The sequence below is a fragment of the Gekko japonicus genome, unplaced genomic scaffold (assembly GCF_001447785.1).
Source record: "Gekko japonicus isolate JY-2015 unplaced genomic scaffold, Gekko_japonicus_V1.1 scaffold33, whole genome shotgun sequence".
Classification (NCBI taxonomy): domain Eukaryota; kingdom Metazoa; phylum Chordata; class Lepidosauria; order Squamata; family Gekkonidae; genus Gekko; species Gekko japonicus.
In genome coordinates, this window is record NW_015174272.1 from 1,154,710 (window position 1) to 1,178,444 (window position 23,735).

General features: G+C 50.5%; 1 protein-coding gene across 1 annotated transcript in view; it reads right to left on the reverse strand.

Annotated features, from left to right (window-relative positions):
- The window catches only part of NCKAP5L (NCK associated protein 5 like), an 18,946-nt gene extending 3,385 nt beyond the window's left edge, over positions 1-15,561 (reverse strand). The window contains exons 1-10 of the mRNA XM_015423660.1: positions 15,516-15,561; positions 13,782-13,889; positions 12,571-12,639; positions 12,436-12,474; positions 9,041-9,154; positions 8,458-8,571; positions 5,277-7,381; positions 4,402-4,564; positions 4,236-4,314; positions 2,597-2,914 (exon numbers count right to left, since the gene is read on the reverse strand). Coding sequence (XP_015279146.1) covers positions 2,597-2,914; positions 4,236-4,314; positions 4,402-4,564; positions 5,277-7,381; positions 8,458-8,571; positions 9,041-9,154; positions 12,436-12,474; positions 12,571-12,639; positions 13,782-13,886 — 3,106 coding nt within the window. The 5' untranslated portion in view covers positions 13,887-13,889; positions 15,516-15,561. The remainder of the gene's footprint in view (positions 1-2,596; positions 2,915-4,235; positions 4,315-4,401; positions 4,565-5,276; positions 7,382-8,457; positions 8,572-9,040; positions 9,155-12,435; positions 12,475-12,570; positions 12,640-13,781; positions 13,890-15,515) is intronic.
- Positions 15,562-23,735: the final 8,174 nt, after the last annotated feature.

Here is a 23,735-nt window from a genome sequence, read left to right on the forward strand (position 1 = left end):
AGCAGGAAGGTAACTGGAGCAGGGGGGGGGAGGAGCCTGCCAGGCAGTACCCCACCTTCTCCAGCAGCCCTCCTTCCTCCCCAGCTACTTCAGCATATACACGTAACAGCAGAACACCAAGAAGCGCATTCGATGATAATTTGCTTAATAAATAAATAACACTTATTCTCCCCCCACAGAATACTCAGAAATGAACTTCTGAGGAGAGAATCATTTAGCATGTACTGAGTTGGACACCTTCACTGACTGAGACAGGTATTCCCTGCTTTCCTCCCCAGTGGAAACCCAAAGCAGCTGACGATGACATTCTCCCCTCATCCATTCTGTCCTCAAAACAACCAACCTGTGAGGCAGACCAGGCTGCAATGGTTTCTACATGGGCACAGGCTTGTGTGGTTTTCTTGCTGCGGCGGCAGCAGCCGCAGCCAATATAGTGCAGTGACGACCAGTGTTCCCGCTAAGCTGAGTTAGTGTGAGCCAGCTCACAGTTTTTAGCCTCTGGCTCACACCTTTTTGTCTCAGCTCAGGAAGGATGGGGCTCCAGAGCAAACTAGTTTATGCAGGAGCTGAATCGCTTGCTCACAACTTTAATGCCAGGAGCTCACAAAGTAGAATTTCTGCTAACGAGACTCCACAGCTTAGAGGGAGCCTTGGTGACGACACAGTTTCCACAGGGCAGGTGTCCCCACAGTTTCCCTGCCCATGTCCCTTGGCAGAGGCCAACCCTCTGCCTCAGACCACTGGGACTTCTTCCGTTTTTTGCTGTAATGGTCTTCAATTGCAGATTTTTTTAAAAAAAATGTTTCCCCGTGGTATGGTGAGGAAATGGCCGAGACAGGGGAAACGGCTGTCGTAGGCATGAGAATATCCAAACTTTCCCGCTCATGCAGCAGCCATCCAGGCTTTCCTTTCATCTTCTCCCAAAACATAACGGCAGAACAGGTTTGAGAAAGATCAGAGAAAAGTTATGGAAACCCTGCAAGGTGAATGAATGCACCACTAGGCTGTGGGGAAACGGGGGGGGGGGAGGACCCCTCCTCAACAACCTTGAACCCAGGTGGAAATGGCCTGACAAAGACAGTGGGGTCAAGTCCTTCCTGCCTCTGGACGCCCAACATGTTCCTGGTGTGCATCATAACACTCCTTGGTCAATGGCAGGAAAGACAGGAAAGGGACGCCCCCCCCCCCAATACTCTGATGCATGTAAAAGACAGCCTCCCCAATGTAATTTGTTTTAATTAGGGTTCTTCTGGTCACAACATTAAAATGTTCCAGTGCCTCTTCCTCAGTGCGCATGAACGCATGCTGCTGTGTTGTACCCAGCCAGCCCACTGTTTCATCCGGCCCAGTATCGTCCTCTCTGACTGGCCACAGCTCCCCCAAGAACTCAGGCAGAGGGCCTCCTCCAGTGACAAAACCCAACAGCCTTTTAACTTGAGGAGGGCTAAGGATGAGCAGTGAACGTCCTGCAGGCCAAACACTGAATTATTGACATGCTCACTCAGAACATGCACATCATATTGGAGACCTATCTACGTCTTCTGGGAGGGCAAGTAAACAGCTGCGTCTGAGCTGATCTCGTGAACACATTCAACTGGTGCAGCTTTCCCTTCACGAAGATTCACTGGTAGAAGAGGCTGCATCTCTTTTGGCCTATCAGACAGCTGTTAACAGCCAGAAAGCCAATGGCAATTAAGCTCCAAAGAATGGTGATCCCACAAAGAGCTCGGCCAGAGAAAAGGAGTCCCTGGAACCCTGGCTGGCTCTGGCCACCACATCGCTCTCTCTCTCTCTCACACACTCCCCTTCCTTTTTGCTCACCTGCACCATTGCTCATGCAGCGCTTCACCAGAGCCCGCCAAAGAGCTGCCAGGACTGAAACACCGTGGACAGTGAGCACCTCCTCTACAGCACGGGTGCCACAGTTCCAAGAGTGCACTCCTGCAGATGCAGTGCCCACAGTCCATGTGGGACACAGGGACAAGGACAAGGCCTCTGGACCTTTAAGGGTTTCCCACGGATAGGCGACTGAAGGCCCAGGGCCTCAATCCAGCCCAAAGGAGCTTTCTCTATAGGCCTTCAGCCCCAAGGACTTATTACCCCATTCTCAGAGTTGCTGAGCAGGGGCCAAGTAATGGGAGATACACCTGGGGAATTTTGGCCTCTCTCAGAGCACTAAAGAAATCGAGGCCCCTTCCAGAGTATGGCAGTCCCAGGAGCTTGGGACCAAGGCTCCCTCCAAGCTGTGGAATCTTGTGAGCAAAAATTCTACTTGGTGAGCTACCGGCATTAAAGTTGTGAGCAAGTGATTTGGCTGCAGCATAAATTAGTTCGCTCTGGAGCCCTCCTTCCTGAGCTCAGACAAAAAGGTGTGAACTGAAGACTAAAAAACTGTGAGCTAGCTCACACTAACTCAGCTTAGGAGGAACACTGCTTGGGACGAATGTCCCTGCTGGCCAACAAAAATGAAGAACAGGCCGCAATTCTTCTTTTCAACAATGCTGGCACCAAGAGCTTATGACCCCCCCCCCCGCCACCGGCTGCATGCCAGCCCCTCTTCAGTTAATCCCTTCCTGTCCTTTGAAATTGTACATACCTCCTGAGCAGCCCCTGCGATCACGATGCCCCGGGGATGGCTCAGCGCTGGTTAAGACCCCGTGGAAAGCTGGCATGCTTTGGTGCTTGCTAGGCCCCAGCAGATCCTCCGCACTGGGCACCTCCCTCTCCAGCGTCCGGGCTTTGCGGGGCACCTTGGTGACAGGCGGGGGACCCCTAACTGGGAAGGAACCAGACGGCTGAGGGCCGAGCCGGGGTCTCAACTTAGGCACGCTCTTGCACGGCATCCCGCTGCAGTAATCTGGTGGCGGGAAGGTGCCAATGCCGCTGTCCAGGGTCCGCGTCAAAGAGCTACATACTGTGGACACAAGGAGGGGGCGATAATAAGACCGGAGTCCCGGAGAGAGTCCCCTCTCCCCCCAGCCGCTGCTCAAGTGACAACACAGACACACTTCCCAGAGTGAGAAGGCTCCTCTGGGAATCTGGGCCCCGACCTCCACCTCCGAGCCCTTTGTCCGGGGAAAAGGCAGGAAACCCAGCCCCCCGGGGCCCTCCCCATCTTCGCCGCCTTGAGCTGCAAGCCTAGCCCTGGCAGCCCGTCCCCTCCCGGCACCCGTTTAATGACGCTGCGCCCAGAGCCTGGAATAAAATCCAGGAGCCCCATCTCCCCCTCTGCACGTATCAATAAGTAATGCCCATTTAATGAAGCCTCCAGTGCTTCCTCTCTTCTCCACAGACACTTAATATTTAATCTTACATTGCTCCATAAATCCAAGTCCAAAGATATACACGTTACACATTACACATGAATGTAACACACAGCTAAATTAAACCCCCATTCTGTAAGGATGGAACCAGTCCTCTTTCCTACGTTCTCATGAAAAGGGCAGGCCCACCACACCTCCCCCGGAGGTTCCCGTGCAGCACGGACTCGTTGGCCTCTCGCCACGAGGACCCAGCGCTTCGGTGTGTGGAACGTGGGCCCTCTGTCTCGCAATGAATTGTGAGGACGTCCTCAGCAGGACTCCTCGGGACTCGAGCCTCAGAGGTGGGGGCAGAGTTACCAGCAACAGGGCACAAACGGCAGAAAAATAAGGCAGATCACTGGCCTGTTCCTCACAGTGCTTTCAACAAGTGCCTTTCAGGCACGCCCGACTCCAGTTACAAATGCAGAGAAGGATGAGACGGTTTAATCCTTCCAACCTTGCATGTTTTTGCCTATCGAGCCCACAGCACACGAAATCCTATTAGTCTTGGAAGGGAAAAGGGATGGGCAAGACCTGGTTTTTTCTCTCCAAGCCTTACAGAGCAATGTGAGTGGAGTTGTTGTTTCAAAAGGCAAAATGGGAAGAATCCCATCCTCTCTGGGGAAATGTCTCCTCACATTGCCCTCCTCCAAATTGGGGGATCACATGGCTGAAATGTAGATTTTTAAAGATTTTGTCTAGAATGATCCTTAGATGCCTACAGGGGTGCATTCTTTCGTATGAGCACCGCACTGGTTTCCTAGACTTAAGTGGTGATCACAGTCCCCACTTTGGAAAACAATTCAGTTGAACGTGACCCGGAGCTACTCTAAGTCAATCTTTTCATCAAGCTCGGCTCTTCTGAGAAAAGGGACCACCTTCCAGCATCTGCTCCTTCAGATGCCCTCTTTCCCCCCTCCTCAATTAACTCGCCTGCGAAGTGCTGAGAAGTCACCGAATCAGCTAGGCTGTCGTCAGACGGCATCTCCTCTCGCAAAGTCGCATCCTGAAGCTGCAGAGGAAAAGACAGGAGACGGATAGAAGACCAGCACGTGTGTGGGATCTGGCATGCCACTATCTGTGAAGAACACTGACTCACCTTTGGAGGGGCCTCCGGACAGGCATGGAGGTGCCCGATGATGCCATTGCGTGGAGGTCGGATGAGCCGGGGGTCTTTGGCATCATGCAAGCCCCTCTGCAGGCCCTGCAGCTCACTCTTCTGCTCCAGGTGACCCTCAAACGGAGCCTCTTTCCCATCCACCCTACGGCACAGTCACAAGGGACACAATCAGTCTCATTCCTCCTCTCTGGAATCTTGTTCTCAGCTCCAGCAGGTGGGAAATAATGACCCTCTGCTACTAGGAGACAGACCCAACCTGGACTGCATGCAGATTACAGAGCTGAAAAGACCCAGCTCCCTGCCAGGAATCCTTCAGACTCTGCCCGCTTGCCTTGTTAAAGTCTTGTCAATGAGACTTGCTATAGTTTCCATTCCTCCTGCTCCAGCTCCCTCTTTGGGATCTCTTGAACAAACCTCTTGAGCAAGTGGGTGGACTTACACAGGTGTACACTAGAGACGTTTACAGGACAGGAGCACTAAGGCACCACGCATTTGAGATTATGAACAAAAACAGCCTTGCTGGATCAGACCAGGGGTCCACCCGGTCTAGCATCTTGTCCCACACAGAGTAACTGGTTGGCCAACAACCTGGCATAGAAGCTGAGGCCTTCCCTGATGTTGCATCCTAGCACTGATACCAGATGTGCCCTGCCGCTGAAAGCGGAAGTTCCTTATACTCACCCTGGCAAGCAGTCGTGATGAATTTGTCTCCACGAGTTTGTCTAATCCCCTTTTAAAGCCATCAGTTCTTGCAACCATCACTACCTCCCCTGGCAATGAATTCCACATTACGTGTAATTACCCCAACCCTGTTTCCTGACCTGCAGCCCATGTATTTCAGCTCTATCACTTACCTGTTGAGCAGCTGCTGCATGAAGTTCTCCGCAGTCACTTCCTGGTACATGAGGGTGAGTTGGCTGTGGCCCGCATCACAGGTGTGGGGGCGTGGTTTGTCCAAGGCCAGCCCATTGATATAGGCCTTCTCCTCTTCCAGGGCCTTGCGCAGGTCCTCCGCCTTCTCCATGAGTTTGGAAATGTTAAGGCTCTCTGCCTCCAGCCGGCGAGAGACCAGCTTGCCCTCCTTGGCTTTGGGGGGCTCTGGCCTCCGGCTGAGGGCGGGCAGTTTGCTCTTCCGCAGGCCAAACCAGCTAGCGAGGCCGCTCGAGTTCTTCTGCTTTGCCTCACCAGCCACGGGCCCTCCTTTGTGGCGCCGCAGGACATTTTCTTCGATGCCCTTCATCACCTTTTCTTCAATGCTGGCCGGGAGTCCGGGTTTGCCCTTGGCAGGGTCCGGGCAAGGGGGGTTCTTGCGGCCCACACTGGTGGCGGGAGGCTTGGCAGGTGGCAGGCATGGCTTGGGCTCCTGCCCAGGGGCCTTGGTAGGAGATTTGGAAGGTAACTTAGTAGGACTCCCGTGAGGGCTCTTGACATTCTTTCCTGGGGCCGGGGCCTTGGCAGAGTTCCTCGTGGCCGGCATCCCCAGCTGACGGTTCTTGGAGCTGTGGTGCTCGGGGTCATTCCCCCGGGAGCCCACAGAGTGTGAAGAGTAGCACCGAGGGGTGGGCTCCGCACCGTGGCAAGGCTCGTGGTGCTTGAGGCTGCTGCTCCCAGTGCCCAGCCTAGGGTGGGCTTCAGCAAAGCTCTCCGAACGCTCACAGGGCCGGGCCGGGGCCCTCCCCTTCTCGGAGTTTGCTTGCTCCTTTCCCTCGGGGCCCTTCAGCCTCCCGAGCACAGTGAGGCGCTCCTTGAAGGGCAGGTTGGCCACCTCAGGCACCCGCTTGCTTGGCCCGTTTGCAGCCTTCTTGGAGCCGTCTGTGTTTCGGCGAGCAAGAGGCGGGGAGTTCCGGCCCTCTGCCCCCGCCCTCTCCCGCCCACCGGCAAACAGGCCAGGCTCCGGAGAACCGTCACTGGGGGGCACTGTCCGGAGAGGTGCTGAGCGGCAGGCGGGCGGATGTGCTTCAGACACGTCTGGCTTGGCCTCTCGCGGTGGGTGAGAATGAGAGCCCATGGCACTGCTGAGGGACAGCTCCAGGATGTTCTCATACTCGTGGGGCTTGTGGTAGCCAAAAGGGTCTGGGGAGGTTGGCGTGACTTTGGGTGGCACAGGGACAAGGTGCCGACCAGCCTTGGGGGAGGGGTGCCCCGCAGCAAAACCAGGGTCAGTGGGGAAGGGGCTGTCGGGGGAACCCTTTCGGCTGGGTGCGGGAGAATGGTACACCTCGTATGTATTGCTACGACACGGGATTTTGGAACTGCGAGTAAGCTGGGGGCTGAGGCGCAGGGCGGCAGGGCTGGGCGGCGGTGGCATTTTCAGTAATTTGAGCACCTTGGAGGGTGAGGGGATGGGGGGGCCCTGCCAGGACTTGTTCTTGCCCTCGCTCGGTGCCAAGACACCGAGGCAGGCCGGCTCCCTGCAGGCAGAGGGGGGCCCTAAGGCTTCTAGGCAGCTGACAGCCTGGATGTGCTTGTAGCTGCTGACCTGGCCCCCAGAGCCTTCCATCAGGCAGGGCCCACCGGGCTCCCCGTTGAGCAGGGCATTCTCTCCCGCCTCCCGGAGGACGTGCTGCAGGTAAGTCTCCACATCCCCCAGGTCCAGCTTGTGCTCAGTGAGAGTGCTGAGCAGCACTTGCCCAGAACGCCCTTTCTCCGGCGGATCCGATTCGCCAGCCTCATCCGACGAGGAGGAGGAGCTGCCCTCTCCTTTGGAGGGAAGCTGCCCGGGCCCACTCTCCCCCTGCCCCAGCAGCAGGCACGGCCAGGCCTCGGCAGTCACGCCTTCCGGGGAGACAGGCTGCCCGGGGTCCCTCCAGGGCGCAGGAAAGGAAAGCAGGGGGTCCATCTCTTCCAGGGAGCGAAGCACCTCCAGGATCTGGGCCTTCTTCCGCAGGAAGGGGGACAGAGCCTCCAAGGCCTGGGAGTTGGGCCCTGGGGTGCCCACACACGGCTCCTCAGAGATGGCCTGGGGCGGATCAGAGGACACAGAGGGAGGGAGGGAGGGAGAAGAAGAAGAAGAGATTGGATTTATACTCCATCCTTCACTTGGAGTCTCAGAGTGGCTTACAAACTCCTTTCCCTTCCCCTCCCCACAACAGACACCCTGTGAGGGGGGTGGGGCTGAGAGAGCTCTGACAGAAACTGCTCTTTTTCAAGGACAGCTGTGCCAGAGCTTGTGACTGACCCAAGGTCACATCAGCAGGTGCGAGGAGTGGGGAATCAAACCCGGTTCTCCCAGATTAGAGTCCGCGCACTTAACCACTACACCAAACTGGAGGGAGGGAGAGATGCAAGAAGTGTAAGATCCAGATCCCAATTCCCATCTCAGCATTTTCTGTGTGAAAGCTATCTCTCTCTGCCCCAAACTCCACAGCAGCTAAGGAGGCATCCCACCAGTACTGCCGCTACTACATTCGTTTGCCACACATCCAGCAACGTTCAAAGGGCATGCAAGGTGGGCACAGCTGAGGGTGGGTGGAGCTTCCCCTTTCCAGCCTTGTTTTAATTGCACCCCCACCCCCACTACAGACCCCATGCTGCCAGCTCTCAAGGCCAGATCTCGGCCACCTGCCCGGCCCTGGTTTTCGGTGCTAAACCAGGCCATAGATTCCCATGCCCTCCCCCTTCCACTTGCTAGGAGGACCAACTCCTTGCCTGTCACGAGTACTTTTGGAATATCTCTGATGCCGTTGGCTGCCCGTCTCTCCTGGATGTTTGCTTCTGCCACAAAGCACCCTCCCCAAATTCCTTTTTGGCCCAGGTTCCCACCTCCTTTTGAAACCTGAGCCATGTCCAAATAGCCCGTGAGTCTGTGGGAGTTGTATAGCCCAGCACTTTGGGGGTATCGGCTGTTTTCCACACTGTTGATCAGCAAGGCAATTAATGGCTCTGGGCCGGCTACCAGGAATCATCCACCTCAGCTCTCCAAGCGGCTACAAGACACTGTGCAACAGAGGAAGCTGCCTGGATGTGGCAGAGGGAGCTCGACCCTGGCATGCAATCCACCGCAGGGGAGAGGAAGAGGAGGCTCACAAAACTTACCTCTCTCTGCAAAATGCAGCGTCCCAGGGGAAGGGGGGCCTGGAGTTTCTCTACCGTGTCTGGCTGGGAACTGGAAACTGGGTCAGAGAGCAGGGAAGCAGGATGGGGGGGCAGCTGAAGGACAAAGAGACCGGCCATAAGCATGGAAAGGTTCCCCTAAATCAAACCACACAGATGCATGTAAGCTCACGCGCACACACCCAGGGTAGCGCGGGGGCTGCTTCTTCATAGTGTGATCCTGCACCGTTCAGGAGAAGACCAAGCCAACCGCACTGGCCGGATCAACCACACGGGATTTGCCTACTCCGTCAGCACTCCGGGCACCAGGGTGCTGATCACCTGACTCATGTAGATGAGCGTTTGAACACATAAAGCTGATAAACTGAGTCAAACCGTTTGTCCATCAAGGTCAGTGTTGTCTGCCCTGACTGGCAGCAGCTCTCCAGGGTCTCTAGGGTCACCCTACTACTCCCCAGTCCTTTTAGCTGTAGATGCCAAGGACTGAAGATGCCTGCGATCTTCCCGCACAGCCCCCAGGAGTGTGGACTGTGCAACGGCAGGAGATGAGTGGCGGGAGACCTACCTGGGACAGTGAGCCAGATGTCAGTTTCTGGTGGAAGAGATCACTCAGTGCCTGATTTTGCCGCTCAAGGTCAAAGACCCGCTTTTTCAGCTTGATGCATTCCTCACGGAGGTCCTGAGAACACAGCAGGGGGTCAGCGGGTTGAGTTGTGCATGTCAGTGAGTGGGGTCACTTCACCAGGCCACCGCCCCCCCCCATCTTTACATACACTCCCACTGAGACAACAGGGGGCGCTTAGTGTCTGTCTGGTGCATACTATCAAAATCCTGCATCCAAGTCGCATAAAATGTTGCTCTGAGAAAATCTCAGTTCAGCTACTTTGCATCCGTAGTGCAAGTTAAGCCAGTGTTATGAACTGGGTTTTCCCTGCATTCCTTGTTAGGCTTCTTCTGCTGGGCAGAACAGGGAGCTATTCATCTCCACCACAAATCCAAATGTTTAAGAGCACCACGTGGGAACTGACCACAAGCTTTAAAAATGCTCTCGGGTAGCTAAAAATGTGTGGCCTGAGTTACCGAGAACAGGTTCAAATCTCACCCAGCCACAAGCTTACAAAGTGCCTTTAATAAGCTACCATAGGGTTGCCACACACCCCACTTGGGGGGGCGGGAACCCTCACTTTTGGGGGGTACTTTCCCACCGGCAGCCAGCTAGCTTGGGGGGGGGGATCCTGCTCCCAACTGGCCTGAAAGGCGACATAATAGCATCACTCGGAAGTGACATCATCGCATCACTGACGTCATGCAGTGACACTCTAGTTTTTGGGCAAAACTCTATGATAAAATCGGCTATAAACCATAGTTTTGCCCCAAACCTAGAGTGCCGCCTAGTATAATGTACATGAAGCCCATTAAATACTCTGTAGTGCTGTCTAAACATAAAGAGTATTCTTTCATAGGAAAAATGGCCTGAGGGGAATCACACCTCCTCTAACATTTTAAGTGATGGTTGAGCAGTTAAGGCATCGGACCTAAAGTTCAACAGGCTTCCCCTGCAGAGGTTCAAACCCTGATGCAACTGACAAGCTTATTTTTTTAACTTTATTTTTTAAATTTTGGTTTAGTAGTCTATTTTATGTATTTCATGTATACTGTAAGCTGCCTTGAGCTCCATAAGAAGAAAGGTAGCTAATAAATGTTTTAAATACATAAATAAAATTTCTGGCACCCAATATGGTATTAGATTATGACTGCAGAGACCTGAGTTCAAATTCCTACTCGGCCATGTGGGGCCAGGTCCCCTCTTTCTCAGTCTTACAAGGGCTGCTAAGAGTGGCAGAGAGGGGGGGCACAAATTCCAGAGGCCCCAGAAGCCAGTGTCATGCTGCAGTCACCAAGCACATTTTTTTAAACTAATGCAATTCTGCACTGCAGCCTCTAGGGGCGCAGAGAAGGCAGTGCACAGTAAAGAGGAGTTATTCTGACTCTGTGGCCCAGGCCTTTCTGCAACCTCTACTAGGAGCCCAAGGCCCTTGCTTCTCAGATCCTGCTAAACCCATCAGACAAGATAAGACCAGCCAGGACAAGCTACAGTCCTTCCCACGACACAGCCTCTTTAATAAAGTTGTTGTCTTCAGCGGTCTATGGTTCTCCTCTTCCTTTAAATCCACCCAGCTCCACAGTTTTGTTTGCACAGCCAGATCTTGCAAAGGGACAGCCCTGTTAGTGTGTGGTACCAAATTTAAAAAAACCCAAAAGCGTCATTGTATATTTCCTTGTTTCCTCTTCCTCTTTCCCACATTTTTCTCCTCCTTTGTTTTGCTCTCTTCATTTCATAACCTGCCATTCCTCTATCCCTTTTCCTAATTTTTCTCTCTCCCCTCCCACCCTTATTTTTCAGTCTTGGTCTCAACTCCTTCTCATCCATCCTGGTTAGCAACTTAAAATGTGTTTATATGGGTGCATGGTAACAGCCAACCAAATGATTTGTTGTGTTATGATACTTGGTTTGGATCAGGATTTTTATGGGGGGCCCATGGCGGCTCTCAGCCAGTCCTGAGTCTGACCCTAGCTCTGAGTATTATTACAAGGGTAAAATTGGGAAACGGTCATGTATCCCACCCACCCCGAGCTCCTTGGAGGAGAGGTGTGATAAAAATTAGGATAGCTATTTCCCAGCATGTAGTGTGAAGGGCCACAATCCAGCCTTCTTGCTGAAGCTAAACGTGTCTGGGTTTGGTCAGTGCATGGATCGGAGACCTCCTGGGAACATGATGGACAAAGTCTTGAGCTCCATGAAGGACAAAAGCTGAAATATGCATTTAACATATAAATACACATCACCCTTCCCCCTTTCAACACTGGACAAAGAGAATAACAGCTAAATTGCAAGCCTACCACTAAGCAGTGCATAGGGAAAAGGAGAATCTGTAAAAATGTCACTGGAAAGTGTGACGACAGATAGCAGATAATCTTATTTATTTTGGTTTGGTGTTTTTGTATTTTTCATGTGTGCACCTGGAAGTCATGGCGACCTCTGGTGACTGACCCCTACTGGGGGCCTGAAGGATATTCAGAGAGGTGGCTGAATAAAGTCTGCCCCTGCCTCCTGCCTCTGGTATTCCAAGGAGGTCTCCCATCCCGGTACTTGCCAGAGTCGACCCTGCTTAGCTTCCCAGGTCTGATGAGGTTGGGCTTGCCTGGGCTTTCCAGGTCAGGGTGACAGATAGCAGATAATCTGAGCTGCTTCCACACGGGGATTTTTCCCTGAATGGACATCAGGAACCAACTCACACACACACACACCCCGTAAAGGGGAATGTCCAGACAAGATCATGCCCCATTTGGGCACAACTCATCTGGCAACCCGTTTTTCTCCTTGTCTCCAAAGTAAAGGGGAAACTACAGAGTGACTGCAGGTGGAACAGCCATTTGGAGACTTCCACGTCACTTCCATGGGAGAGGGGGAGGGCTAAGCTCCACATTACCTTAGGCTCCACATTTCAGACTCCTAAAGGGATTGTTTTATTTCTTTACTGAGCCACACAGTCACAATGCAGCACAACTGGGAGGGTTGCGGGCTGTGGGCTTCTGCACAACGTGCAGTTAGGGAAGGAGGGAATGGGGGGGGGGCAGACCCTACAGCATGGGAAAGGGACATGCAGATGACATTCCCACCCATTCCCTCACTGCTTGCTGGTGTGGCAGGGGGGCATTTTTGCATTCCTAATTGGAAGCAGCCCTGGGATAAAAAAAAACTTGTCTGAAAAGAATAGCAGACACACCATTTTCGATGAGGATGTCCTTCTAAAGGAGTCAGTGCTGACTGGTGCAGAGATTGGACACAGGGGAATTTTCAGCCAGGAGCCTCTCCCTTTCTCTTGCTCAGTCAAAGGACCCCTGGGAGCGAGGGAGGGGAGCCCATGTGCACACAGCTTATCCAGGAGAGCAACTCACCTTTTGGTTTAACAGCGCCTGCACCACATGATTGGCTACCTGCAGAACAACAGAAGTCAGTGTGAGTCAGATCTCTCCAGGACCCAACGGAAGGCTTCTGCCCCCAGAGGAGAGCCAAGGAGGGGGAGGCAATACCTCATCCAAGCAACGTTCATAGGTCTCCCGCTGGTTCTCGTTGGCTTGTGCCAAAACTGAATTCTCCGTCTGCAAACACAGAATAGAGTCAGAGAGAACAAGAGGAAAAGGATCCAAGTATCTTCTTCTGGAAGTGCCTGGGGACTGCTGGGAGTAAGGCTTCCCTTCCCTACCCCGTTCAGATCCCTTGCCATTCAGGGAAGCTTTTTCACTAAAGCATAAGTCACCATCAAGACCAGTGTTCCCTCTAAGCTGAGTTGGTGTGAGCTAGCTCACAGTTTTTTAGCCTCCGGCTCACACATTTTTGTCTCCGCTCAGGAAGGGGGGCTCCAGAGCAAACTAATTTATGCAGTAGCCAAATCGCTGGCTCACAGCTTTAATGCCAGCAGCTCACAAAGTACAATTTTTGCTCACAGGACTCCACAGATTAGAGGGAACATTGATCAAGACTCTTCCTAGACAAATCAAGGGCAACACCCTCAGTGGGTCGGCAGCCTTAAGAAACAAGGCCAAGTCTGTTCTCTTGGTCCACTACTCCCTTGTGGACACACCTGGACCCCCAAAAGCCCAAGATGCCAGCCAGCCAGCCAACCAGGGAGGAGATACAAGAGAGATCCGCATGGCTTGGCTTGCTGGCTGGAGTCATCTGAAGTGGCATGCTCTGCAGACCATATTCCCTCCGCGTGGCACATGGTGGGTTGGATTCTATTTGGGGCTGGACATCAGGCAACCCTGTGTAACTGCAAGAGGCTGGAGTGGCAGGTTTGGATCAGACTGTGGGGCCAGCCCAGGCAAGAAACCAGCCCCCTCTCTCAGGAGAGTATGTGCCACTTAACGTCACTTCATCTTAATCTACCTTTCCAAGCACCAGAAGCCCGGAGAAGCCTCTGACACATTGTGGACATAGAGCAGCTGCCCATCTTGCCAAGTGCTGGTGCCAGCCATATGAAATAGATGCCAGCTTGGTCCCTATAATCCCCCCCCCAAAAAAAAACCTTGAGCAAACGTCTGTGAATGAGGGACAGAAAGTCAATGAGTGCAGTTTCTCCCCCTGCCCGATTCACTGCATCTCTGTGTGTAGAAGAGCTTCTTCCATTGAGTTTCTGTGAAATTGTAAGGCCAGGTGCCTAGGCACTCTGCGGGTCCAACTTTCAAGCTGTCCCGGAGAGGACCGAACTTCCAGAGCAAGATGGCCAAGACAAGCCCCCTACCTCCAGCTCCCGGAGTCGCTGCAGCAGCTCCTGGGTGGTCAGTGGCTCGCTGCTGTCCCCCCCGTCTGGCTTCATCTCACCCTGTAGCTTGGTCTCAGACATCATTTCCTTCGGGGTAAAAAGAACAGAGAGGAAAAGCAGGCTGAGATGACCCCAGTTGTTAAGACTGGCCAGCCTCCAGGTGGTGGCTGGCTGGAGATCCCCTGGGATTACAACTGATCTTCAGGTGACCCCGGCAGGGCTCTTTTCGTAGCAGGAGCTCCTTTGCATATTAGGCGACACACCCCTAATGTAGCCAATCCTCCAAGAGCTTACAGAGCTCTTCTTACAGGGGCTACTGTAAGCTCTTGCAGGATTGGCTACATTAGGGGTGTGTCGCCTAATATGCAAAGGAGCTCCTGCTACGAAAAGAGCCGTGAAGAGACCACCTGGAGAAAACAGCTGCTTTGGAAAGGGGGACTCTAGGGCATCATACCTCATCAAAGTCCCTCTCCTCCTCATACCCCGCCTTCCTCAGGCTCCAGACCCCCAAATCTCCAGGTATTTCCCAACCCAAAGCTGGCAACCCTACCAATCATCCTGCTCACTGCTACCACATGAACCCCTGCAAAGGCCAAGAAAGGGGCCGTGGGGTAGAATTCAAGCCCGCGGCTATGCTGGTTACATTGACAGGACACTCAGCAGTAACGGCAGGGTCATCTCTGTTATCTAAACCTCAAATGAAAAAACAACGGTGGCCAGAGTGTACGTTCCTTTTTAAAAAGCCGCTCTCTTCAACTGTCTAAGGTGCACTGAACAACATTTTCAAGTGACCTGTGCTGAACTAAGAGCCACTGAGAAAGGGCCAGGGCTCAGCAGTGAGCTCAAAGGGACTGCGGGGGAAAGAAACAGGATCCTGTAGGCCACCCTGAGCTTCTCGGAGGATAGCAAGGTGGATGCAGGCCCATCCCGAGCATCTCTCCTTGTCCTCCTGTTAGAGCGGCTTCTGCCTGGCGAGCTCCCTGCCCAAAACTTCAGAGAGCTGCCGTGAAACATGCAAGGCAGGACTGGGCCAGGGGGACCCAGAGTCTGACTCATTATCAGGCAGCTACATCCGCTCACATCCTTGGCACTGCAAACAGCTGCCACTCGCCTCCCCATCCCCATCCCCACACTGACGCTCACAGCCCTGCCCGGCACTCCGCTCTAATCCAGATCTTCCACCAGCCACTCTTCCTCACAAAGAGCAAGCCCAGACAAAGGTGGCCTCTTTGAGCCGCACAGCTAGCAGACCCATTCAAATGCATGCTCAACTCAGCCCCCCTGTCTCAGCACCTCAAGGATCCACTTGCCTAAAAACACTCTTCCGAGAAACATCAGCCTAAAGGCATCATGACGAGCAGAAGGCGATGCAATGAGGTACAGGGAGCAGCCTGCCAATGCCAGTCGGAGGATCTGATCAGAGGGCACAATCCACCAGCCGGGAGCAGCACTCTGGCATCACTCCTGTTGGCTCCAAGGACACATGAAGGCAAAAGGAGAGGGAGGCCTGCCCTCTATGCCCTGCTTGTTGGACTACACCAGAAGCCGCTTGGCCCCTGGGTAAAACTGGGTGCTGGACAAGATGGACCACTGGTCTGATCCAGCAAGGCACTTTTTCTGCTCTTCTGCTTGCGCAAGAAACTGCCTAGAGAGAGGGTGGTGATGTCTGGGTTCTCTTGCCTTGGCTTCGCCCTGGCTCTGCCTTTCCCTTACCTTTCCCCAAGGCTCCTGGAGCAGTCACGATGACCGGCCAGTTCGCCAAGCCTTCCTTAGTCGTGCCTACCTGAAACAGAAGAAAAACCAAAACGATTTCTTTAAATGCCATCTTCATTGACTGCCAGGATGCCCGGCTGTGAATTGCAGCCTTATAGAGGTTCATCAGGCATTCCGGATGGGAAGCACAAGGTGAAGAAAACAGCAGACAAATATTTATACCTCAGATTCATCCCTGGTGTGATTCCCTTCTTCTACTACTGAGCAATCACCAAGCAGCAGCCAGGGTTTCTGAGCTCTGTGCTACTGTAGGACTCCTGTGCCTCTTCCCTGAGGTGTCTGGGTACACAAATCCAAACACCAGCCTCTCTGCTTATGAAACCCCACACCCCCACACCCCGGAGGCCAGCCACCCAGTCCACTAGCCACGTCGTCTCAGGATTACCACAGAGAACTTTTAAAAAACGATTTGCTGAGTTCATGGAAGGTTCTATTGACAATCAAGGAAACAGCCAAGAATGGAGACCCCATGTTCAGGAGCAGCATGCCTGATTTCCAAGACACAGGAGACAAACAGCAAGGGATTTTATCTCCCATTATGCACTGTTTGTGAGCTTTCTTGTGGCAACTAACTAATTATTTTCAGAAACAATGCCAAACAAGATGGACCTTTCATCTGACCCAGCATGGCAATAGCTATGTCTTTGCATACTTACATCACACTCCCAGGCCCTAAGGAAGTCTCTACAGACATTCGCAGGGGGCGAGGGGGAATCCAAAAGCCATTCCAATATTCAGTACCTGTCTAAGGTCCCAGTCAGGCCATAAAACCGATCTATTTCTCCTCATCCTGACCTTCAAGGCCCCCAACACACATCACCACACCATTTTGGAAGGCATGCAATTGACCCTTTGTTATGGGACAGCATTACGTTTTAAGCAGATCTCTATAATATATTTAAGTTCCTAGGCATCAGCACACAATATATAAAAGAGACCAGGCAATTGGGTACTTGAAATATTTCCAGTTCTGTTCTTTAATAGTTGAAACCTAGATGTATATGAACTCTATGAAGATAGCCAAGGCACTAAGAAAGAAGACTCTTGGCCTAGAGACAGAAATGCGATTGTGTAGCTACCTCTGGATCTGCAGGACAAGAACAGAATCTGGAGCTTGAGAAAGAGAGCTACACAGACAAAATATGGAAATTTGAGGCATTAGCATCCTGATTGCAGACGAACATGACAAGAAGGCACCATCCAAATAGTGAAAGGGCTTACGCTTCTGTCACATTTTATGCCACCCTTTCTCCAAGGAGATCAAGACATACGTGGCCCCACATTTTATCTTCACAACAACTCCGTAAAGTAGGTTTGGTTGAAAGACAGTGATCTGCTCAAGGTTTAGCCTTCTTGCTGAATCAATCTCAGGGGGAACTCAGTTCTTCTGGGGCTTGGGTTGAGGATGGATTTACACAACACTGACTGGGCATGCCCTGGTGTCAATCAGCTATCTACCCCCTCAACAGAGGGCTGTGAGCAGTAATGTCCTTGTGCCAATCACAAAGCCAACTTCTTCCTATCATTGAAAAGATTTTAAAAGTGCTTAAAAACACTTTGAACAGTGACAAGTCAATACTTGAATAGGGAAACATCCCAGACACCTAACAGGCAGGGTGCAAACAGAGGCAATCAGCAACTGATTCACAGAACACGTGTCTTTTCTAGAACAAAGGCCAGAGGAGGGGGGAGAACCCTACATTAATTTTTTAAAAGTACCCTCTATACACAGGTACATCTTTACACCCTAAGCTTAAGGCTTCCACTAGAGTCTATCAAGTACTGATTTCCTTCCACCCATGAATTTAACTTGAAGTATCTAGTGCTATATGTCTGTAACTGGACATGCTCTTAACTTTGCAGCAGACCTTGAAGGGCTTACACTTCCTACTGTGATCCAGCAACCCAAAGCAGGGCTGTTCCATACAGCAGAGTAGAAATGGTGAAAAGGGCAAAACCCATGAGCACAAGGTATTTCCAAGCTGACTTCTAGATTCCCAAGTGCACTTTGAACATTTATGTTCTCTCTCATGGTAATGATGTCATGATCCAATCTCTGCCCAGCTTGAAGAGAGCAGTTTTTTACAACCAACAAATATCTCTTTACGGCCACCAACGGCTGAACACATTAATCTCTGGAGGAAACTGCAGGTGATCAAGTTATATGAATAAATGTGAGATCTCTTCGTTTGAGAAAAACATCTAAAATATCAGTCTGAAGAAAGGATCCTAACAGGTCCTTCACCGACAGTACGAACCCAGCTTTGTAACTTGTCCTGTACATGTAAGTGGAACAGCAGATCAGCTCTTTTGGACCCTTCCTTCAGCCTTCAGATAAGTGTCCTTTTAAAAACATTTTAAAGTGGTGTACGCACTGTCTTCATCCTTCACCTTACCCCTCCTCTGGCCTGCAGCAGTCACAAACATTTTTAAACTATAGAAATGATCATGGAGATAGGAGCATACTGATCGCTCTGACTAGCCAGTAGGCACCCCTTCACAGCCAGTTTCCCCCCTTCCTAACCTGCTGGAAGCTTGCAGACTATTAATACCCAGGCCCCAGAAAAGCTTGCTCCATGGCATCAGAACTTGTGTGCATTTTCAGGGCAGCTGAGATACTTTCAAACAACCTCTCTACCACACTGTCTTTACCAGTACAAAATACGGCCAGAGAGAATCACTCAGTGTTTTCTTGCTGTAACTGGTTTTGCTTTTCTAAGTATTCTGTGATCCAGCAATAATCTGACCCTTTGCTGTGTTTCAGTACCAAGAACTTAAAAGCCAATAGTTCTAAACCAACTAACCAAAAAATCATTTGGAACATGTATGTGTTTGTTTCCCCATTTGTTTTTACCCTCTCCTCCCTTCCAGGGAATATGGAATAGCTTCCCAGAGCTCACTGCAGTCAGAAAGGAATACTCAGAAGTAATCTCTTTACAAAAACCGGAAGCTTGTGATAGTGCAAGGTTCAATAAATACTTCCACTTTAAAAATAGTGTGAGCATTCCTTTTGTATCCAATTATCTTACAGAACAATCTGAACTTAGGTTACAATCCTAGTTTGGTGGAGAAGAAAGGCACAATAGGTTTGAACAGATGGTTAGGAAGAAAAGTTTCTGCAGCACGCGTGAAACTGCCTTATAGTGAATCAGACTGGCTGCGGCTCTCCAGGGTCTCAGGCAGAGGTAATTCATATCACCTACCATCTGATCCTTTTAACTGGAGATGTGGGGCGGTATGATGGGTAAAGCAGACAAGGAAACTAGGAACTAACCCATATACCCTCTTACCTAACAGCCTTTACCGCCACCCTGATCCTAGATGCATGAGCAGTACCAGTGATTACTCAGTGATGAAGGAAAGGCACTCTGTGCATGCCTGGATTACTAGTATCAGTTCCCCAGACTGAACCCCAGCTCAAAATTAAGCTCTAAATAGTCAGACCATCCAAGTTTTGGGAAGTGAATTGGAATGAGTTATTGCAGAGAGGATGATGCTGTCTTATTCCCATGGCCTTCCCCTGGTTGTCTTTCAAAACCCACTCCTTTTGCATCTCTGGTTTCCTCAGCGCCACATAAAGAGGGTCTTAATTAAATCTGGCAGTTGGGATGTTTGGGTCAACGGTTGATTTGAGATGCTCCAATAAGCAGCATGAAGGATTCTCCTCTGGAAGGGAAGGCTGTGTTCTTCCTAAGAAAGGGTGCTCCCTATTTCCCCTCTGCCCAGCCCCCCCACCCCGACCCCAACCATCTCTTAGATGAGTTCCTAGCAGCCCTTGCAACCGCTACCCATGCCTGTCAAGCAGATCCCTTCTTAATCAGCTTTAACGCTGGCAACCCTGCTGCATGCCCGCCAACATTCCTGTGTACATACCAGCCGTGCCAAGGTCTAGCACGATCCTTTAGGCTAGTTAGCAGCCAAGGGTATTCAGCCAACTCCAAACCAGCATGCTGAGAAGACCGCGTTTCCTTGGCTGCATTCCTGGGGGGGGGGGGTTGCTGCTGGGTAGTGCCAACGTCTACATGCTAAGCACAAAGAGACTAACCACAGCTCGGTGAACCGCAGGGAATGCAGAGACATCCAGGATGGGCTGTTAGGTCTGAGCCCCGCTTAAGTGTGAAAAGCAGCTTCAGTAGATAACACACTGCCCAGGAAGCAAAGGATTCGTAGACCCTCCTGCCTCCCCATTCTGCAGCAACCCTGCTCCAGATCACTCTTCTCCACACATCCTACCGGGGGGGGGGGGGGTGTTTTCCAAAACATAAACATAAAAGCAAAGCAGCCTGCTAACGTGCCACACTCCATTAGCCCCAAAGCCTATTCGGGTAATGCTGTCCAAGCACATCATTCTCCTCTGGTTGCCTCTTCTAAACCATGCTGATAATGCCGGTGCTCTAACCCATTCATAGGGGGCTTTCTCCCCACACGCACACACCCCTGCTACCATATCCAAACTGACTGGAAAGTGTCTTTCTCACACACATCCTCTTCCACAAAGCCTCCGCACACCAGACATCACAGCCCCTGGGCTCAGAGATGTAGCAAGCTTCCAGATCTCAAGGGCTACACAGAGCAGAGTCGGGGGGGGGGCATGTCACATATATTGACCCCCCCCCCCTCCCCCCCTTCTCCAGAAGCCCCCGAAACTGCAGTCAGCCCCAGAGGCTCAGAAACCCCCGACGCTCCCAGAGCTCCCCACCCTCTCAGCAGCCATTCTCCTCTAAGTCACCCCTTGTTCGCCTCTTGCACCCCTCGAAAGGACAAACGCCCAGTCCGGATCTCCCTCGCCTTACCCTCTCCGCCCCACAGCCGGCCCAAGGACACAGGTGGAGAGTGGGGCTGGACCCCGTCTCTGCGATGGAGGCCTCGGCCCCCTTTGCGCATCCTCCCGCCTTCACGGCCCGACTCGGGGCCTGCTATTGTTGGGAGGAGGAGAACGAGGCGGCGGCGGCAGCAGCAGGAGGAGGAAATTCACGAATCTGAGCTCCGCCTCATCCGTCCCCCACCTCAGCTCGGCTCGGCTCAGACCCTTTCGCTTCACCCGAGAGCCTTCCCTCAGCCTGTCTCGTGTGACAGTTTTACACGTTTCAAAAGAGTGCTATATCTCTCGCCCTCCCATTCTACCTTCTGCTCCCTCCCACAGTGATCAGGAGCATCAAAATGTCCCCATACCAATCATAGAAAATTACATGTTCACTGGGAACCCCCCTCATAATCTAGTCCCTGGGGAATCAGTTTACATGCTAAAGGGATTCCCAGCACAAATTTAAAGCCTGCAAACTGTTAGGCTGGATATACAAGTTTATCCAGGTGGGAAATTATTCATCCACAAACACCCCCACACACACTGTGGTATTTTTATTTCAGGATACAGCGATCTTCACATTCCTTATTTGTAGGTGAATGACATACAAATGCACTTGAGAATACTTTGCATCAAAATTAAGTCTTACTACTAAAAGGCACCTTCGTAGATGACAGTCTTCCACTGCATAGACACCAAGATTTGGGCAAAACACCAGAGGATAGCCATTTTGAACTTCTACACAATTTTTAAAAGTCTTGTAGCACTTTAAGGATTCTGTAGTTTGTGATTACATTTTAACCTTATAAAGCTTTTGGCTATTGCAAATATTAAATAAAAATTTGATGAAAAACAAGACTAATAGATTTATTGCAGCAAAAGCATTCATGGGTATATCCTTCATCATCACATACATCAATTAGCAGTTTATATGTATACACATAGGCATAGAGAAAACAGTGGTGTCAAAAAGGAACTAAACACAAGAGTGTGTGTATGACATTTCAGTGCAAAGCTCAAAATGTGCAAGATAAGGAAAGTGAACCATTAACACCAGCAATAATGGCAAATAACAATCATCCAAGCTTTGCTAAACTAATGTAACAGCCACAGAGAATGAGTTGTCATAATTTGGGATCCAGCAAGGTTGTTTTCATTTCATACTTCATTTCTGAATTGCACCAGCTTCATGCCAATGTCAGGAGATACAAGCAATCCCTCAATTCAAGCAGTTACCTGGGATCAACATGCCCTCCCTTGGATGCGAAAATCAGACAATCCCATCTTCTCTCCTTAACAAACTTTGCTTGAGAAGAGCTGTTTTCCTTTCATTCCCTCAAAAACCAATTAAAAGCTGTTAAACACACTTCAGGCAGTGTGATGGATTCTTTAGAAGTTCCCCAAGATGGTAGAAGACATCTTGTTTGTTTTGTTCATTTTTCACTTTCAAGGGGCATGTAAGAAAAATATGTGGTCCTCTCTTCCATTCCACCACATCATCAACCCCACAAATACATAGTCATTTTCTGACACCAATTTTTAAAAATGGGAGAATGCTTCTGGGCGAAATCTGGTCATGAAAGTAGGTTTGCCTGGCCTACCTAGTGCAAGCACAGATGTAAAAGATGGATATGCAGAAAGTAAACGAAGCACCTATAGCCAATGATCTCCTAACAGATCACTTTGTGGATGGGGGGGGGGCCCGACTTGGCCTACCTTTCCTGTACCCGTCTGAAAGAGGCCTTTTAGAACAGCTGGTATACTGTGCGGATGTCCCTGAATGCTACCCATGCTTATCAGTCCACTGTAGTCACTGGACTCTGATTCTGTGCTTATAATCACAAAGTTAGACCCATTTCTCAGAATCAAGAACTAAAGGGTAGATGACTGGTTGATAACATATTGTCAGGAGCAAGTAAAGTGTATTCAACCATCTTAAGAATTTTTATGGTGATTAATTTGCATCCAAATTAACATTAGGACAAAAGAGTGGAACATAGGCTTCCGCTTCCCATATAGGCTCTAACTTAAATTAAAGAAAATTCAACATGGATCAGTTACTCTTTAAAGAAGTGGCCTTCAACATTTCTGGATCTGGGACCCACCCTACATCATGTGACATCAGAGCCACGTGAAAGGAAGATGGAGCTGAACTACCACCTCAATTATGTCAAGGTGAGGTAGAGAATAGCCCAAGAGGTCCGGGGACAGGTCCTAAGCCATGGAGGAATCCTTTCCACCTCTGATTGACTTTTTTTTTTTTTTGCAGTATTGCTGTTTCTTCCAGTAAGCATTCAAAGATAGGTAGGAGGCATGGTGTCCTTGCTGTAGACATGCACCCTTGCTCTACACATGTACCAAAAACCAGCAAAAAATAAATGTGGTGGCTATATGGTGGCTTAAGACTATGTGAATGACCCACCTGAGGGTTGAAGAAGGACAATATACTAAAATACTATATTTTGGGACTTATAGTCAAGGAAGAATTATTTGTGAAATAATTAAATTTAAAATAGTCACATTTTAAAGATATTTGGAATGTAAGTTAAATCAGCAAATAATTCCTTTGTATCAAGGCAAGCAATATCCAGTGTCTTCTACTTAAACAGCCAAGGAGAGAGACTGTAGATATGCATTTCAACTTCCCATTTGTCTATTAGCTCTAAAAGCATTATACCTATTGCATTTTGGACGATGATTAAGGAGGGGCTTACAAATAAGGCAGTCTTATTTGACTGTTACCATTAACTTACAGGTAATAGCCAAGTTTCTATGTGATTTTTTTTTACAGACGTACATTATATCCTCCCCTTTGCCATGAAAACATCTTCTAGTCAGCTTACAACAATAAAAAGTTACAATATAAAACTCAAAACAATATAAAGCAAGAAAATGATTATACAGAAATCAACCAAACATTCACACACTCACTCTGTTGCAAAATAAAAGTTAACCAAATCCAAACTACCAATTAAAAAAAATAGTTTTTACTCTTGCCCTAACTGAAAACAACAAAGCCACAAGGACATCTCCCAGGGGGCAACGGGTGTTCCACAGTTTCCTTATTGCCACATAAAACAACCTCTTTTCTTATTGCCACCCACTGATCCTCTGACTATGGGTAAGAGCAGCCTCCAAGAGTCCTCTATCTTTCTCAGAGTTTGTCTGCTTTTGCCAGCAAGGCTGGTGCCAGCATTTGTAGATCTCTGTGAAGCTGGAACTGGCAGGTGTGGATCTTTTTCCAGTTAAAGGGACCTTGAACATAACAATCTCCCTTGGTTTACCAAGGTCAGTAGTGTGTACTTGGACTGGCAGTGGCTCTCCAGGGTGATAGGCAATCTGCCAGAGGTTTTTCA